This window comes from Equus asinus, chromosome 8, assembly GCF_041296235.1.
Source record: "Equus asinus isolate D_3611 breed Donkey chromosome 8, EquAss-T2T_v2, whole genome shotgun sequence".
NCBI classification, from domain to species: domain Eukaryota; kingdom Metazoa; phylum Chordata; class Mammalia; order Perissodactyla; family Equidae; genus Equus; species Equus asinus.
In genome coordinates this window covers 66,927,972-66,946,618 of record NC_091797.1, presented here as the reverse complement: position 1 = coordinate 66,946,618, position 18,647 = coordinate 66,927,972, and the positions used below count along the sequence as shown (strand labels likewise).

The following is an 18,647-nucleotide window of genomic DNA, read 5'->3' as shown; positions in this document are numbered from 1 at the left end:
AGGGTCTTTTCTAGAGTGGCCGAAATGCACAATCCCGCTGCAGGCGGAGGGAGGCCCATCTCTTTCCTGCTCCTTCTTTTCTTCCCCTCTCACTGCTCTTCTTCCCATCCCTTCCAGTCGCCCAGATACGCCAAATCTCAGGCGTCTGTACGAGGATACGCCTTCTGTGCTTACTGTCTCAGAATCCTTGGGCCGCCCTGCAGGTGCGATTCTGAACGTTGCCCCCAAACACACCCGTTATCTCTGCGAGCCGGCAGCCACGCGCGTGTGGAGATGGAGGTGGACTGGGACGTATTTGCTGCTTGTCATCACACCTGCTAATGTCCCTGAGCCCGCAGCCTGACCCCTCCTCTGAGCCGAAACGTGCCAGAGCTGACAAGAGGGGGCGGTCGGGTCGGCGAACAGGAGGGACCCGGCACGCTCCCCGAAGGGGACCGCGGGGAAACCTCCAGGCTCCAGCAGCGCACGCGCAAGCACCCTTCGGCCGCCAAGGGGGGCTGAGCAGCAGGGCGGCTCGCAGTAGGGCAGGTGCAGCCTACCTGGGCGAACCACCGCCGGAAGCTCCCGGCATGGGCCCACATCCCCCTCCCTTATTTCTGCTGGGGAGTGGTCACAGGGACGGCGAGGTAGGGCTGACAACTCTTTCCCCACCGGGAACAGAGCACGGCTGTGACTGAGCCCTTAAAACCGTGCCCTTTGTAACCCAGCTCAAGACAGGAGAATCTCCAGGTGGGGGAAACTGGAGACGTCTGTGACCCGAGTGAGACTGGCGATCTGGAGGGAAGGGAGAGGCGGGGAGAGAGGAAAGGTGAGGGGGAAAGGCGGAGGGGAGGAAAGGCCCGGGAAATCCCGGCTCTGGAGCCGCCAGATCCGCCCAGGAATGGGAGAGAGGTAGGGCGAGTTGGGGCTCGAGGACTCGGTGACATCTTCGGAGCGGCGGACGGAGGAAGGGTCTGCGTGGGGCCCAGGAGGACCCAGGAAGTCTGCGGGAACAATGGACGTCCGTGCGGAGGGCCCGGGGTGGGAGACAGCGGCTGGCGCCCAGGGCGGGCGGTGGGGTGTAGGAGGAGAACCGAATGCGGGCACAGGCCGAGCGCGGGCAGCGGCGCGGGCTCGGGCCCCGCCGGCCGGCGCGCGTGTGGTCAGCCCCGCGGTCCTCCGCGGCGGGGCGCGGACCGGCCGGGTTCGGCCTCCGGCTCATTCAGAGGCGGTTCTCGCCTCCCATTGGCTGCTGCTGCCGTGGTGGGGCGGGGCTCCGCCGCCCGGAAAAAATGTAACTGCGTAAAAAAGTCCTCGCCTGGGTGACGGATGCTCAAAAGTTCAGAAGTTTTCCCAATGCTTCCTTAAGCGGCCGGCGCGCGCGAGACTGAAAAAAAGGTGACGCGGGGCCCGGGAAGGCGGCCGGCGCGCGCCCCCCCGTCCTGGTTATTTGGCCGCCTCCGCCGGCGGCGCGGGGCAGAGTCTCCTGGAAGGCGCAGGCGGTGTGGCGAGAAGGGCGCCTTCTTGTTTTGTAGTTTGGGCTCTTTTTTCTCCGTTCTCGCCTGGAAGTTGCTCCGCGAGTTCCTCCGAGGCCCTCTCCCCCAGCACCGACCTCCTCGGCGGCCGGCGAGGGCCCCGAAGTGGCCAGAGGCGCCCCCGGAGCCCGAGACAGCGCAGGGGGAGGCCGCGCGCGGCCGGCGGCGCAGGGAGGCGGCAGCGGCGGCCGAGCCGGACGCAGCGCGGCGGCCCGGCGGCAGCGCGGAGAGGCCCGGACTCGGACTGGGCGGCCGGCGCGGCCGGCCTGAGCGAGGGTGGGGGGCGGCGGGCGGCGCGGGGCGGCGGCGGCGAGCGGTGGCCATGCAGGCGCGCTACTCCGTGTCCAGCCCCAACTCCTTGGGAGTGGTGCCCTACCTCGGCGGCGAGCAGAGCTACTACCGCGCGGCGGCGGCGGCGGCCGGGGGCGGCTACACCGCCATGCCGGCCCCCATGAGCGTGTACTCGCACCCGGCGCACGCCGAGCAGTACCCGGGCGGCATGGCCCGCGCCTACGGGCCCTACACGCCGCAGCCGCAGCCCAAGGACATGGTGAAGCCGCCCTACAGCTACATCGCGCTCATTACCATGGCCATCCAGAACGCGCCGGACAAGAAGATCACCCTCAACGGCATCTACCAGTTCATCATGGACCGCTTCCCTTTCTACCGGGACAATAAGCAGGGCTGGCAGAACAGCATCCGCCACAACCTCTCGCTCAACGAGTGCTTCGTCAAGGTGCCCCGCGACGACAAGAAACCGGGCAAAGGCAGCTACTGGACGCTGGACCCGGACTCGTACAACATGTTCGAGAACGGCAGCTTCCTGCGGCGGCGGCGGCGCTTCAAGAAGAAGGACGCGGTGAAGGACAAGGAGGAGAAGGATCGGCTGCACCTGAAGGAGCCGCCGCCGCCGCCGCCGCCCGGCCGCCAGCCCCCGCCCGCGCCGCCCGAGCCGGCCGACGGCGCCGCGCCCGGCCCGCAGCCGCCGCCCGTGCGCATCCAGGACATCAAGACCGAGAACGGTACGTGCCCCTCGCCGCCCCAGCCCCTGTCCCCGGCCGCCGCCCTGGGCAGCGGCAGCGCCGCCGCCGTGCCCAAAATCGAAAGCCCCGACAGCAGCAGCAGCAGCCTGTCGAGCGGGAGCAGCCCACCGGGCAGCCTGCCGTCGGCGCGGCCGCTGAGCCTGGACGGCGCGGAGTCCGCGCCCCCGCCGCCGCCCGCGCAGCCCGCGCCGCCGCCGCACCACAGCCAGGGCTTCAGCGTGGACAACATCATGACGTCGCTGCGGGGGTCGCCGCAGGGCGCGACCGCGGAGCTCGGCTCCGGCCTCCTGGCCTCGGCGGCCGGGTCCTCGCGCGCCGGCATCGCACCCCCTCTGGCGCTGGGCGCCTACTCGCCGGGCCACAGCTCCCTCTACAGCTCCCCCTGCAGCCAGAGCTCCAGCGCCGGCAGCTCGGGCGGGGGCGGCGGCGGCGGCGGCGGCGCGGGGGGCGCGGGGACCTACCACTGCAACCTGCAGGCCATGAGCCTGTACGCGGCCGGGGAGCGCGGCGGCCACTTGCAGGGCGCGCCGGGGGGCGCCGGCGGCTCCGCTGTGGACGAACCCCTGCCAGACTACTCTCTGCCCCCGGTCACCAGCAGCAGCTCCTCGTCCCTGAGTCACGGCGGCGGCGGCCAGGACGCCGGCCACCACCCTGCGGCCCACCAAGGCCGCCTCACCTCGTGGTACCTCAACCAGGCGGGCGGAGACCTGGGCCACTTGGCGAGCGCGGCGGCGGCGGCGGCGGCCGCGGGCTACCCGGGCCAGCAGCAGAACTTCCACTCGGTGCGGGAGATGTTCGAGTCGCAGAGGGTCGGCTTGAACAACTCCCCGGTGAACGGGAGCAGTAGCTGTCAGATGGCCTTCCCTCCCAGCCAGCCTCTGTACCGCGCGTCCGGAGCTTTCGTCTACGACTGCAGCAAGTTTTGACACTCCTGCCCCCTCAAAGCCGAACGGAATCGAACTCCAAAGCAGGAACAGCCAAAAGAACCATCAGTGCAAAATCGAAACCAAAAAAATCCAATTTAAAAAAGCTTGAAAACATTCACCAAACCAGCGAACAGAATCCCTCCAAAAATTCAACTCACCAGCACAAAGAAAACTATTTTCTTAAAAGATTAATTCACAGAACCACCTCCACTTTGCCTTATCTAAATAAACAAAACTGTAAACTATTTTGTACAGAGACAGCAAAGTCATGGTTTATTAAAGGACAGTGTTACTCCAGATAACACGTAAGTTTCTTCTTGCTTCTCAGCACGCTTTTCTCCTCCCCTCCACTCCTCACCCCTGCCCTGCGCCCTCCTCCGCCTCTCACTGTAAGATAGTATTTTATCCTATGTTGAAAGGAGGGGGAAAGTCCCCGTATATGAAAATCGCTTTCTTTTTATTCATGGACTTGTTTTAAAATGTAAATTGCAACATAGTAATTTATTTTTAATTTGTAGTTGGATGTCGTGGACCAAACGCCGGAAAGTGTTTCCAAAACCTGACGTTAAATTGCCTGAAACTTTAAATTGTGCTTTTTTTCTCCTTATAAAAAGGGAAACTGTATTAATCTTATTCTGTCATCTTTTCTTTCTTTTTGTTGAACATATTCATTGTTTGTTTATTAATAAATTACCATTCATTTGAATGAGACCTATATGTCTGCATACTTTAATACAGGCTTATTATAAGAAAAAAAAGCTCAGAGATGAAAACACTAGAAATTACCTGTTCTCCCAAATCTCTGAAATAATGGAGAAACCCTCTATTCCTTGTCAAATTTCACCTAAAACTGCCTTTTCATTTAGATTGTTTTCCTGCAGCATCTTCTGCAAAATGTACTATATAGTCAGCTTGCTTTGTGGCTAGTAAAAAGATATTTTGCTAAACAGATCTGAGTGGGGATATTCACAAATACATTTTATCAGTAAGGACAGGATGAACATGATTTGGAAATTTTAAGCCCATGAATCAGCACGGGTCCCACCACAGTGATACCTGTGTGGACAGATGTGGATGTGCCTCCAGAAATACACAGACGGATTTAGTTTGTGTACCATAAAATATTGTGATGTGTATTCTACATCCCAGGAAGCCAAATGCTGGAGAGATTTTTTCCTACTAATTTCACTCCTTTGTAAGAGGAAAAATAAACCAGTTTTTAAATGTATGTATATAACTCATCCACATTTACAGTCCTTCATTTGTTACATAGAAGGATTGATTTTTTTTTTAAAAATATACTGTGGGTTGGAAAGGGATATTTAATCTTTGGGAAACCATTTTAGAAGATATGTTTGTAGAACAATTATTTTTTTGAAAAAGATTTACAGCAATAACAAGAAGGAGAGAAGCACAGAACATTGTGGTCTAGGGCGGTTTCTTTCAATCCCATTTCTCTTGTTAATTTACAGTTAGACCTGGGGGCAATCCGGATTGGCCCTCCCCCTTTGTAAATAACCCAGGAAATGTAATAAATTCATTATCTGAGGGTGATCAGCCCTGTCAATCAGACTTTGGGGAGATGGCGATTTGATTACAGACGTTCAGGGCCTTTCAGTTTGTTTTCGAGATAATACAGTTTCCTGCTATCTGCCGCTCCTATCTAGAGGCAACACTTAGCAGTAATTGCTGTTGCTTGTTGTCAAAATTTGATCACTGTTGAAGGATTGCTGCAAATAAATACGCTCTCATTTCAGTCAAAAACTGCCTTACGTGGCCTCTGATTTGCTTGGTCTGCTCGCTCAGAGCCTCCCGAAGGGCCGGGAAGCTGGCGGCGGCGCAGGCGGGTGTGCGGGCGCAGGCAGGTCGGGCCTGCGCTGCTGCTGCCTTTGGACCTCGCCGGCTGTCGCGCCCTGGTCCGGGCTGCCGCGAGCCTCCTCGGGTTACCCCTTTGGGCGGGCGTGAAGGGAGAGTCCACTGACAAACCTTGTACAGTTTGCGCTTTGGTGCACTTTAGGAGCCCAGCGTGGAGCCGGGATTTGCGGACAAAGGGCCCGGTGGCCGGATCTGGGCTGTCTAGGCCCCGAAGGGAAGCAGCAGCAGGTGGCCACCGGCCCTGTCCTCCCAGACGGGGTGGCCGATTCCGAGGCGGGGCGGCTCGGGTAGCCCAAGACAGTACCTTTCTCCACTTGCCTGGCTCGGCGTTTGGGGATGGGGGGTGACGAGTGTAGACCGTGTCCGTGCCGCACCCCCACCCCCCGCCCCAGCTTTGCGGCTGGGCGTTTCTCTGCCGCTGGGCCCTGCGAGTCAGCGGGGACGCGGCTCTGGCCCGGCCGCTCCGCAGCTGATCGGCCGTAATTGCCCGCCGCGGCCGGGCGGCTGCCGGTGGCGTTCGGAGCTCCTGTCCCGCGCCGACCCCGCCCGCCCGCCGCGCCCCCTGCCCCGAGCGCACTCCCCGCCGCGGCCTCCTCACGAAGGCAGTTGTCTGGGGAGAAGACGGAGTCCAAGGAGACCTCTGTGAGGAGTGATGGACTAGTCTCAGGTCAGGTCGTGGGTGCTCGGACGCCGCGCTGATGGGAAGTGGCAAAGTGCGCAGGGGGCAGGGGGTGCGCGAGGGTCGCCGAGCCCGGAGGAGCCGCGGGGACGCAGCCGGCCCCGCATCTCCTCCTCGCGTCCCCGGAGCCGTGCTCCCAGTTATGCTGCTCGCTCGCCGCTTTGTCTCCAAAACGCACGTGCGGCGAGGCGCTCAGCCTGGGTGAAAAGGTCGCAGGCCCTCCCTGGCTCCCGGGGACAGGGCGCCCCGCTCCCGCCCTCAGCCGCCTGCCTCGCCGGACCTGCCCGGGCCAGCGCGGGCCCCAGGCGGCCTCCGGCGGGGCCGCGTCCTCGCGCCCGCGGCGTGGGAGGTCGGCTCCCCCAGCCACAGATCACTCGGCGGTGGCCGCGCGGGAGGCCTCGGCCTCATGGGCGCGAGAGGCGTGCAGGCGGGCACAGGTTCGGCAGGGTCTGGGTGCATGTGCCCGCGACCCTCTGCGTCTCCTCTGGCCTCTGCTTGGAGGCGTGGGCTGCACGCGAGAGAGGCCGGGCCCGGGAGGGGCGGCCCGGGCCCGCGCCCCGAGGGAGCGCACTCGGCCTGCCTGGAGCGGGCGGGCCGAGGAGGGGGGAGCCTGGCGAGGGAAAGCACCGGCTCGGCGCTCCTCACGACATGCCAGGATGCCGAGGTGGCTGCGGGCGTCCCTTGCTCTTCCGTCCCGTGTCCTGAGTCCCTGTGGCTGGAGCAGGACCCGGGTCTGAGTGCGGTGCTTGGGCTTCTGCGGCCCGGAGGAGCCCCTCGGCGCAGGTCCTGCGAGTGTTTATGGCTTTGCCCGGAAGAAGCTTCTTAGCAATCATTTTTGCCCTTTTTGATTCCAACGTTTGAAAATTAGGCATGAAAGTCATGTATGTCTAGGAAGTTGTTTGTGTTATACATGTTTGAGAAAGTAGTTATTTCTGTACAAGTTGCGTAAAATAGTTCAGAAGCTATGTTTAAGTGGAAGGTCAGAAGTTCTGCTCATTAGTCTGATTTGTAAGACCACTTGGGTAATGTTTCCTACCATCACTACGTTTGCTTTTGGATTCTCATATCCAATTTAAGAAAACCCAACTCCTGCCAGCCTTACCTGACCTGGGACAACTGCTTATTCCCAGTGGTTTGAACGTTTGATTTGTGCTTTTTCAGCAGTAAGGATAATTATTCTGTAAGATAGTCTAAGAAAAGCTCCTTGGTATTTTAAGGAATAGACGGTACATTTTGAAATCAGCCTGCGACACCAGGCATGACCCAGCCGGGGGCTCGGCTCACTTTGAAATCAGCCTCTGTAGAAAGCTGTAGGATAATAAGCATTTTGTCCTTTATGCAGCAGTAGGTGCATTTATTTTCTTAGCAATTAATACCATGAGCAAGTCAATGCCAGCATGTTACATGCCATGTAAAAACTCGCATTTGGCGTATTGCACGTGTGGTAGGAAGGCGTGCTGTTTTCCCAGGTTGAGTAGTTAGCAGGCCTTTTCACCAGACTGCATGCAAACAAGCATGCATTTTACAATTTATCATTCCACACAGTGTGTGTCGTTAATAATCGATGTTTGCAGGAGAATAAAGCTCGATTGTGCTGGTGGCCTGTAAGCTCTTGGCTGTTTCCTGCCAGGTCAGAAACAAGGGTCAGGAAACAAGAGTGCCTTATAGCCCTATTGGCTCCCCCAACTTTGATAGGTGATGAAGGGACATAGGACTTTTTTTCTCCCATCCTATCTCCTTCGGAGGGTCTCAGTTTTTAAGGTGGCGGGCCATTAGATGTGTCCTTAATGGTGCAAAACCCCAAAGAGGCCCTGCGCCCGCAGCGGGAACAGGAGGCATCCATAGTGGGGCAAGGCCCGGGACATCCTGACAGCGTGCTCCCCGCTGTTAGTGGCACCGGAAGCGAGGCTGGTTGGAGTGGCAGTTTGGAGCTCCGGGAGAGGGCCCGGTTTGTCTCTGAGCCCTGTTCCTGTCCCTGAGTCCTGCCTGGTGTGGAAAGGCCTTCTCTTTACACCTCTCTGGACTCACTTCGAAGGGCTGTTCATGAAGCCATTAGCCCTTCCCACTGGCTCATAAACAAATGTCGAGGTAGGGGCAAGATTGATGGTGGCCATGTCATAAAGCTGGCCAGGCAGGACCGCTGGGATTCTGTGCGGGCAGCCATTCTTTAGCCAAGCAGGGAGCTTTGGGGGAGGCGGGGAGAAAAGGGACCAAGGCACATGTTGAGTGCGTACCCCACCAAGTTGTGGGGGAAGGGAGGAGCAGAGGAGGAGGAAGCCCAGAGCTCAGGCAAGCTCCCAGCAAGCAAAGCTAATTGACTCAGACAGTGGATTTGCTATAGAGCCCTAAATGCCAGCCTCAGAAACCCCACTTTTCTAAAAGTTCCTATTTCAATTTATCAAAAAGGCCAAGAGGTTCCTAGCAAAGAGTTTTTATTAATGGCATTTTCACTGGCACGTAAAGAGGGTCTTCCTTTGATGTTTGGTTCTATATTCAAAACTGGAACTTTTGAGGCTTGATACGCTCTTTACTTCATCTCCCCCTTTTTGAGTATGAATCCAACATAATCATTAAATTCTGCGTGTCTTTGTGTCTGCATCCCTCTGTCCCACTCTTTGTCACTTTCTTTCTCCCACCCCTCTTCCTCCCAGGCCCCCCGCAGAAGGCTTTGGGGCCCCACAGTTTCTCGTGGATGCCCCCCTCCCCCCAGCTTGGGCTGCCTCCCTGGTGGCCCACAAGCCCAGGTGCTGAGCCCTCTGGGGATGGACCAGATGCCCCGGGACCCAGAGCTTGCGCCTAGGTCTCAGACAGACCTGGGGCCACACACGGGAGCAGGACTGGCAGGGTTCGGGTCCGAGTCCAGTTGGGAAAAGAGCAATACTTAATTAAATGAATTCCAGCTCCAACATCCATTCCGGAGAATGAAAGCTGCTTCTCCACAACGTTCTCAATGTGATTAGGAGTGGAAAATTGAGCAAAATGTACCATGTCCGCCTTATTGGAAACCAAAATATGGCATAGAGAGCATAAGGCCCAACTTAAGACCTTTGTTGTGCTCCTTTTCCTCTTACCTTGGCTCCAAAGAAACCCTCTGTTTTATATTATTTTCGTGTGTGTTGTTTACTTGATTTTTTCCCTCACTGATTTGAAATTTGCAGCATATTGAGCATATTATAGGGGATGCAGTGGGATCTGGAATTTCCTTGCATATAGGTGTGGGCCTGTCTTCCAGACAGGAGAGAAGGACGGAGCTCCCAGCGAAGAACCGTCCTGAGAGGAGAGCGACCAGGTCTGCATGGTCCTGAGAGAGGGCCTGGCATTGCTTCCTGCTCAGCATCTCCCCACCTGGGGTCTGGAGTGTCACCTGAAAGCCTCAGGGCACTTCCCTAGGCTTCTTGCTCTTCCTGATGATGCCTTTCTATCTTCTCCCAAGGAGCGGCTTCTTTGTCTGGTCTGCCCTGGGGTTCCTCCAAGCCGGCTGGTCAGCACTGCCGGTCATTTGGGGTAAGCTGCCCATCGTCTTCCCCTAGCTGTCCCAACAGGTCGCTCCCAGGAAGGAGGCTGGGTGGGCTGCTCATTTGCCCCCTAAATCAACACATCCTGGTGCTGCTTGGGTGGACATGGGCATGCAATTTGTGAGCCCTGGGAGTGAGCAGTGGGCAGGCAGCCAGGACCGGGGGGGCCTCTCGATTCACCTGTGTGGTGGGACCCCAGGCAGGACCCAGGGACACACAGGAGGCCGTAGCAAGTGGCTTTGCGGGGACTCAGAGCTCGACATTGGGGCATAGAGGGGGTTTGCTGTAGGGGTTTGAGGACGATTTAGATCGAGAGACGAGAGAGCGATTGAGCAGACACTTTCCCTCCCCTATTACTTACACCAGGGAAAAAGCAGGAAAACCAACACATTTAGCGCCATTAACTCTTAAGGCCTCCGCATTTCCTTCAGTATGAAAGCAGGTCATTGGTCCGGAGGCTGTGCCGGGGTCTCGTTAATGGCTACAGATGTGCAAACAGGACAAGGGTGGGGAGCACGTGTTTAAGCGGCAGTCGGATTCTTAAAAATCTGCCAGTGGAGGAAAACGAAAACTCTGTCCTCCGAGTTGAGCAAAGTTGGCGTCCTCGACTGTGCACAGGGGGAGGGTCCTGGAGGCCCCAGAGGTCTGTCCCTGGAGCCCGGCGCGCGGAGCCTGCAGGGGTGGGGGAGGGGGCGCGGCGGTCCCCCAGGTCGGCCTGGCGCGCACAGCGTCAGGGTTCACGCGCGGGTCGGAGACGGCCGCGGGGCCGGGGGCTTCCTTGCGGTTCCGAAGAGGATTTTTATCACCCACGAAGGACACGCGGACAATGGCAGGGCCTCGCAGCCGGCCGCTGGGGTCACAGCGAGAGGAGGACTGCGAGCTAACCCGGGGCGGGAGGGTGCCGCTGAGCCTCGGCCCTCCCCAAGTGTCCGGGCAGAGCCGGGAGGAGGCCCGGCCGTCATTTCCAGAGTCCGGGCTGTTTGGGTGCTAGAAATTCCCAGGGATCACTCGAGGGGCCCACGATCCGGGTGACCAGCCCGGGTCCCCGCGGGCGCTTCCTGCGCCCCCACTGCAGCTCCAGCTCCGGGCCCACGGAACGGCCGGCAGGGCAAGGGGATGATTGACACTAAGTGTGACATTAGACATTACTCTGCATTTGTGGCTGGCTCCTCGGTCCCCAGGAAAGGGTCCCTGGAGCCAGGGGCCCCGTGGTGCCACCGGGACAAGCCCTCCCTCCCTCTCTGGCGCTGCCGGGGAGAAGTGGCACAACGGAGAAGCCTCGCCAGAAGGCCTTTCCCAGGCGGCTTCCTCGCCATAAAAAGCCAGACTCCAGCCGAGGTCCTGACCCCTTCCAAATACACATTCCCTCGCCCGCGGCCCGCCACGGCAGCCCAAGCCCCGGACCCTGCGGCTTCCTCCCGGGCCGGCACAGGCCCACGCCTCCCCTCGGAGTGGCGGCGTCGGGGAGTCCCAGCTTCAGTTGCCTCGCCCAGTTCACCAACCCGCCTGCTCTCGCGTTCGGGGTCTGGGCTGCTGAGCGCCCCGGCGCACTGGCGAGGCCAGGGCTGCGGCCGTGGACGGTGTCTTCTTCGCGGCAGTGTCCATTACCCCCGCAGCTCCCGGCCCGGACACGTGCGCGGGGCCCAGCCGGCCCGGCCTGGGCGTGGAACTCGCGGCCGGCGCATGCGCACGCGCGCGGCGCCGCTCAGTCCCCCGCGGTCGGCGGTCCCCTGAGCCGGCCTCTCGGCGCTGGCCGAAGCGTGGAAGCCCGGAGACTTCGAGCCTCGCCCGAGGTCTCAGAGCGAGTGAGCCGGCCCGCGGGCCCGCCTAGGCCTCCGCATCGGCCGTCGGGGCTCTTCAGCACAGCAGCAGAGTGGTCCCAGGGCCAGTGGCCTTACACGCTCGGCGCTCGCACACAGGCGGGCACCTCGGGCCCCGAATTCGGAGATCAAAAGGGGCAGCTGGGAGCGGGGCGTCCGCTGTGTGTGACCCCTGACCCTGGAGGAAGGGCGGGAGCCGGGGAGTAGGCGGCGGACCTGAGGTCAGGCCGCGGTCGTCGGCCTCCCAGCGGAGACGCTCCCGCCGAGAGGGACGGCGAGGGTGCGTGGGGCCCTGCAGTCGCGGTGGTGGTAACGCGGGCAGGGGAAGGTCTCCGGGGCTAGAGCGCACGCGGGCGGCCGGCGGGGAGCCCCGCAGCTGGGGTCTCGTGGGGCATTGGCGGCCTCGCAGGCTCAGGACAGCGAAGTGGCTCAAGATCCAGTGGCAGGTCATAATCCTGGTGGTACACCGCCTGAAGATGTGCTCGGGGCGTCCAGGGTGTGCGCGGGGGAGGCCTCGGCTCCGGGCGTGCTTGGGGCAGGGCAGCCGTGCGCCCTCGGACCCCCGGGAGAAATGGGGCCCAGACCCTGTGTGTTCGAAAAGGACACTGCAGATAGCGGGAAACCCCCGACTGCGGAGGGTGGGCCCGCTCCCAGAGCGGTTTCGTGTCCCACTTGTCGCTGCTGTTTGTGAAAAATCTTGGCATCTCCAGTGATTAAAACCTACAGTTTTTTGGAAAGGTGCTGGTAGCATGTTGGGACATGTAGAGCTGTTTGTAAGACACGTCCACACACACGCAGACCCTATCTTCTTGTACATCCCGGGCGGGAGCTCTCCGCACGATGCCCCATGCCATCCACCGGCCGCGCGAGGCTGCCGCGCGGGTTGGGGAAAATAGATAACGTGAAGTGGACTTACTGGGATACGTCTTAAAGCTAATGCGCGGCTGGAATTCCCAGAGAAGAACAAGGTGCCTGGGGTGCTTTGAGGCTTTTTCTTGGGGCTTAGAAAGTTATTTGTAAATGTGTTTAAGGTTATTCTGAAATTAAATTTTAAAGTGTTGCCTCCTGCTGCAAGCTTTAATAACACTGGGAAGGTCTCATTCGCCCGCAGCCGACCCTCCGACGGCGAGGGCTCCTATGGCATCTCGCTGGTGGTTGTTGGTAAGGGAGATTAAAGGAGATGAAGAGGAGCCTGAAGCAATATCTGCACTAGTTTACTGGCACACAGTCCTGAGGCCTGAAGTCGCGTTTCGAAGGAGCCCTCTTGCTGGGGCATTCTCTGTGGAAGCACTTCGGTGCTTCGCTTCCAGGCCCTGCAGCCTGCTGCCTGCCTTCCTCCCCAAACGGCTGCAGAGGGGCCACAGGTCTGTCATGCAGGTCGGAGCTGCTGTATTTCCTTACAGAAAAAGGGCAGCAGACACAGCCCACCACAGAGACTGGCAGGCAGGTCTGATGACAAGTGACGTGGCTGGGTGGCCCAGGAATCCATGCACCTTGTTGCTCATCTGGGGCACAAATGTGCGATTTGACTGTTTTGCTCTTATATTTGAGTGTTCTGAAAGTTTAACTTTCTTAATTTTTACTTAAAATATCTTTTACATTTTTTTTTAATCACACCTAAAATGAATAGCCAAAGATGGCAGAGCAGGAAAAAAAGGGAAAATTAATTCACTGAAATTGAGTTGAGATTTAAGATAGAAGAAACCCTTTAATAAGAATTGCCTTGAAGGATGTCCAAATGAAATTCACAGCACAGGAATACTCAAGCAAACCTGTTCTCTTTTTCTCTTTTTCAATACACACAGGCCGGGAAGCCGACTGCCCGTCCTCCTGTCCCCCAGTTGAGGGCACGGGAATAGAGAGAAGATTGCAACCAAAATACTTTCTTAGTTTCCTTCAAAAACTGATGCTCCAGCCCATTTTGAGAAGAATCGTTTAACATTATGGCTCCAGTGGAGTCCCGTTAAACCCCTGCCTCGAATCTCTCCTGGTCCTTTCTGAGGTGCTTATTATGGCTTTCTGCTACCAAGCCACAAAATGCTGAATTAAATGGGGCCACTGCAAGCCTGAAGCTTCCTTGAATGGCCTCCAAGCCTGGGTGTGGGATTAGGTGAAGGGTTCGGGGGTCAGAGGAGGAGAAGGGTGCCTGTCCATCAGGGTCAAGGCTGAAGGGAATGTGTGTGAATGTGTTGATTTGTGAGATTTGTGAGAGTATGTTTGTGACAGCGGATTTGAGTTGTGTTTACAAGTGTTTGTGAGTGTGTGTGTGTGACAGTGTATGAGATGGCATATTTGTAGGTGTGTATTTGTGAGTGTTTGGATGTGTGTATTTGAGTCTGTGTGTATGTATTTGTGAGTGTATGTGTGTTTGCCCCCCAACCCGCCTAGTCCTGGAGGCCCAGCCTTCCAGGGACCATCTGTTTCCAATTAGCAGCATCCCGATTGGGAGAAGGCCTGTCCGGGGCAGCTTCTGAGAACAGGGTGGGCTGGCTAAGGCCGCCCAGTTCTGCTCCACCGAAGCCGAGGCTGCATGGCCAGCATGCTTTCACAGCAACTTGGGCAGCCACACAAAGAGCCCTCTTTCTACCGCCAGCCGTTGGAGCCTGGGTCCTCCCTCAGATCATAAACCTGCCGGTGAAGACATCAGAAATAGTTCACCCGCGCTCACATGAACATGTGCAAAGGCTGGAATTCCATTTGCTATAAAGTTTCATTTTATTTTCCTTGGAGGGGAGTGCGGGGGAGAAGAGCCCTGACCTAATTTGTTCTAGGGGAGAATACTGTGTTTCACGCAGAGGGACGCACCTCTACACAAATCCCTGCTTGCTGCTCGTGAGTTCCATACGTCTGTGTATACCATACCTGCCTTGAGCTGTGCAGATACACCGTACATGGCTCAGCAGCACACACCTGCCTGCAAAGCCAGGCCACCTCGATGATGCACTCAATGCAGCCAGACGGGTGGGGCTCAGACCTCTTTATTATAATTTCTAATTAACCCTGATGTAGTTCAAGTGCACAGTGTCTGGCATTTATTAGGCACTTAATATAAACTGGTTGAATAACTAAATCAAAATTAGATTTAAAAGTGATCTAGTAGTGAGAAAAGGCTGGAAGTAAATACTGTGTGTAAGCTCTAGACCACAGGACAGGCAGAGGCTCAGAGACCTGGGTGACCCAGGGGCTTTGGTGTTTCACATTCCAACAACATTCACTTACTGTCAAGTTTCTTCTAACCCCTCTCTATTTCTCAAGCCTTCTTCTGAGATGTTAGGAGCCCCGTGGGTTCTAATTATAGTCAGCAGATACTGGAGGGGGTGTGAATGCCCACTTTCTGCAGAACTGGGTTTCCAGATCTGCCATAGAGTGGCTTATTGTCAAGGAGGGGAAAGAAATGTCCCTGGCAGAGACTTAGGAGGACCCTTCAGCAAGGCCAGGCTCAGGCCTGGCAAGGGTCTGCCAGTAGGGGCTCTCTGAAAAGGGAAGGGGGCCTGAAGGAGGTTATTGCACTCCAGGGCATGGACTTGGTGTTTTTGTTTTGGGGCCCTCATAGCTGCTTTTATAACTTGGAGAAAACATCCACATTGACTCTGTTAATGCTGATTCATAGAAAGGCCATTTTTAATAAGAAAAGAGAAAAACCATTTGAAAGCCCCACAATTTGAGTTGTCTGATGACATAATTATGAGTAAGGTGAATATGTGATCAAAACATCTTGATCTCAGAAAACCATTCAGAAGAGGCCTCGACAAAAGGAAACTGGGCCGAACCCCAGAGTGCCACGTCCCGGCTGCTGCAAACCTCGGCCGCCCGGATCTTGCTGGAGGGAGAGGGGGCGAGGTTCGCAGGGCACCGGCGGGATTCGCCTCCCTCCCCGCATCACACCTGCAGCCCTGCACCGGCAGGCTCCACGCGGGGACCACGGGCCGGCGGCACTCAGGCGTTGGGGTTGTTCCTCATGAGCTCCACGTCGGCATCCACCATCTCCCTCACCAGCTCCTGGGACCGGAGACATGGGGTGGGCGGTGAAGGAGGAGTCTCTGCCCCTCTCTGCTGGTGACACTCCCACCCCTGTGTGGGCCCTGGAGAGGCCTCGGCATCCCCCCTCCGCCCTGCCTGCTCGTCGCCCGGCTTTGGGCACCTCGGGCGCCGGGCGGGCGGGGCCTGGAGCTGCTGCCCAGGTGCCCACCGCCCTGCCTGGCCCGGCCCCTCCCGCTGGTCCGCCCGGCCCGGCCGGCAGCTGCCACCACAGAAAGACACTTACATCAAAAGCGACCCGGGGCTTCCAGTTCAGCTTCTGTTTCGCTTTGGTGCAATCTCCTTGCAGAAAGTCCTGCGGGGTAGAGAGGGAGATAAAGCAGACGTGGGTCGGGGTGCGGGGTCCCGAGTCGCGGGGACCCCCACTCTTGCTGCTGTGGGTGCACGGGGCTCCCCGTCTCCCTCTTTTGGTCCCCGCCGGGCATGTTGGGTCCTGGCTCCGGAGCCGTCAATCTTGGGAAGGTCGCGTTTCAGAACGCTCTGCACAGGCCAGTGAAGACCAAGACCGCGATCCCGATCCCGTCCCCAACTCGCCCAGCCACCTCCTCCCATCCACCCCGCCCTCCACAGCGTCCCATGGACGCTTAATGGCTTTGTTTTTTTTTTTTTTTTAAGTACATTAAGTTGTCAGGGACGCTTCTGTGAGAACTGTTTCGAATTGCCGCACTTCTCAGGCAAGAGGAGAAGCGAGTAAGTCACCGGCGCCCCTGCCCGCCCCAGCTCCTCGCCCGTGCAGGGCGGCCGCCGCGCCGCCTCTGCCCGGCGCCGCCAGCCCCGGGGGCGCGTCCGGGGGCCCGCTCTCGGCGCGAGGAGCCGGGTCTAGCTCCAGGCCCGCAGCCGGCGCAGTTCTTCCTGGGCGGCGGCTGGAGCTTTTCCGACCCAGGGCAGAGACAGGCCGTCCACGGTGCCATCCGCACACCTACATGCTCCTGAAACGAAACTGAAGTCTCCCCACGCAGTCCTCCCCGCGCCGTTCAGTGGGCTGCACAGAGGGTTTCCTCTCCTACTGTCCCAGTCCATGCCCAGAATGCGCCGCTCTCGACCCACTTGCTGCATCTCACACCCACTAGTGAGCAAGCAGCAGTGTGAAAGCGCTGCTCTGAAGAGCAGGCCCGCGCTCCCCGCCCGCCCGCACGAACGAGCCCCCCGCCCTCTGGCGGGCTGGGCTGCCAGCCGTTTGACCCGGAGTCTCTTAACCCATCGACAGGGCCTTATCAGAATACAGAAAAGGACCCAGTGACTCCGGTGGAGCCTGCTGCTCAGCTTTAGCAATTCAGGGAGGGAACTGAGAACACACGGGGGCTTTGGGAGAGTTTCCATCCATTTAAGAGACCTCTTTGGAAGGAAAACTGGCTAAAAGAAAACTACGGGAGAATAAATTAATCCTGCATCTCAGCCCTCACTCACCAATTTCTTATTACAGCTCTCTGAAAACTGATTTAGAAGAAAACTGAGGTGAGAATTTCAAGATGTTTTGCAAAAAAAAAAAAAAAGAGGAAGGAAGGAAGAAAAAGGAAAGAAAAATACTTTGAAATAGACTATTTTGGGGGTGAGATAAACATTGTCCATATACTAATGTATTCATCAAATAGTCCCCAAGATAAACGTCATCAAAACAGAAGAATGTGGAGGCAATGTGAAAACAGCCCATCTCTAAACACTATATCCCATTAAGACACTATTTTAGCTCCGTACAATATTAAAGAACAACCTGAAACCAGTAACATCAAGTAAAAGTAACAGATAATCAGGCTGCAGGTGAAAGCCTTCCTCACGAATCTTCTTCAGATGGCCTGAAAGGTGGCAGGCATAGGCAGCGAGTTCACTGTAGACTCAGGATGAGAACCAAGTGAGGGCCTGGGCAGGCCCTGCTCTGCACGGTAGCCTCCGTGCCGCGCTTCACTGCTAAGCTTCCAGACCAAAGGGTGCTGGATGCTATTCCGAACGTCTGCACTGCTTGCCTGAAAGTGTCCTCTGACAGAGTACACTCGACAACTCTCGTTCTCAATCAGCCCCCATGACTTTCCAGGTTTGAATAAATCCAGCTCCCAAAGGCTGTGCATGTCACAATACACTGAAGTACTGACTTCCTCTCCAAAGTGTTAATAATAGTAAAACAAGTTATTTCTCCTGGCCCTAAAAGTCCATATACAGATTCTTCTGTAAAAGTAGGATACAAAAATTAATAATCAGCAATTAACACAATGCTAGTGGAGCTGGAAACTAATTATTTCTCTTTCCTTTCCCTAAATAAGCTTGTATATACTTCTACAATAATACTTCTATTTTAGTAGAAGAATCACACAAAGATATTCATCGTTTCCCCAGAGGGAACTGTGAAATGTGGCGTCCTGAGCGACACAGCCCTCTCATTTCTATGGCCGTTACACAGCCTGAAGAAACACGGTGATTGTCTAATCACATAACACTTGCTGTAAATCAACCGGCACTGCAGAGGATGCAATTCCTGGCTTTGAACTTATGGTTAGCAAAACCCTAAAACCCAGCTTGGCTTCAAATGATCTCAGTAGGCTTGGGAAAGGGAGCTTTGTATTGTAATTATGTTTCCTGTATTTTTCTACAAGTAGCTCATAATATAAAAACAACTAGGGAACTACAATTAAGGAATAAGAAAAATGCTTTTCAAAAGCTTAGAAACAGACATTGCTACCATACGCTGTAAAAGTATTTCATTGAAACCAGAGACGCACCCAGTTAAACTTCCCAATTTAGTTTTGAGCCCAACTCCTACATTCCAGTCTAGCAGCTTACTTGAACCTTCTGCCAAGGCTCTGTCTCCCTGAAATTTAATTAGACCAGGAGACCTTGTGAAGGAAAAGGATGAGGTTCCCTCAAAACAAAGCAGTGGCTCTCTGCTAGGCCAGCTGCTACTGAGCGAACATCTAGAGGAGTCCTCACACCGCGCCCCCGTCCGCTTTCGGGGAAGAGTAAGGGCACCCCAGCTTGTTCTACACTTTACTCCTCCTGAAGGACGTCCTCGCTTCCCCCGTTGTGTCCTTTAGAGGAAAGATGCAGTAAACGGTTTAGTTGGCATGGTTTGGGGCACACGTGTAATTAGATGGTGGTGTGGGGACAACTTGGCATGGGAGTGCACAGGCTCTGCAGTGACAGCAAGGACGTGGAAAGGTTTCTGTAAGCAAGGCTTCTGCTGGCCTTCAGAGGGATGAGGCCGTGGGAGCTGTGTCCCACAGGGACCTCAGGAACTGTTCTGCGCAC

The 18,647-nt window shown here is 57.0% G+C and overlaps 2 protein-coding genes across 2 annotated transcripts in view; one reads left to right on the top strand and one right to left on the bottom strand.

Moving 5' to 3' along the window:
- Window positions 1–1,699: 1,699 nt before the first annotated feature.
- FOXC1 (forkhead box C1) lies at window positions 1,700–5,236 on the top strand. The gene has a single exon (XM_014832027.3). The coding sequence runs from the start codon at window positions 1,837–1,839 to the stop codon at window positions 3,481–3,483; it is 1,647 nt and encodes a 548-aa protein (XP_014687513.3). The 5' UTR covers window positions 1,700–1,836; the 3' UTR covers window positions 3,484–5,236.
- A 9,733-nt stretch (window positions 5,237–14,969) lies between these two features.
- The window catches only part of GMDS (GDP-mannose 4,6-dehydratase), a 648,158-nt gene continuing 644,480 nt past the window's right edge, over window positions 14,970–18,647 (bottom strand). Inside the window, exons 10-11 of the mRNA XM_044773351.2 lie at window positions 15,637–15,705; window positions 14,970–15,371 (exon numbers count right to left, since the gene is read on the bottom strand). Of these exons, the coding sequence (XP_044629286.2) occupies window positions 15,309–15,371; window positions 15,637–15,705 (132 nt within the window). The 3' untranslated portion in view covers window positions 14,970–15,308. The remainder of the gene's footprint in view (window positions 15,372–15,636; window positions 15,706–18,647) is intronic.

Bases quoted from the DNA above. Each gene is read 5' to 3' on its own strand.
- FOXC1 (XM_014832027.3), top strand. From the start codon at position 1,837: ATGCAGGCGCGCTACTCCGTGTCCAGCCCCAACTCCTTGGGAGTGGTG.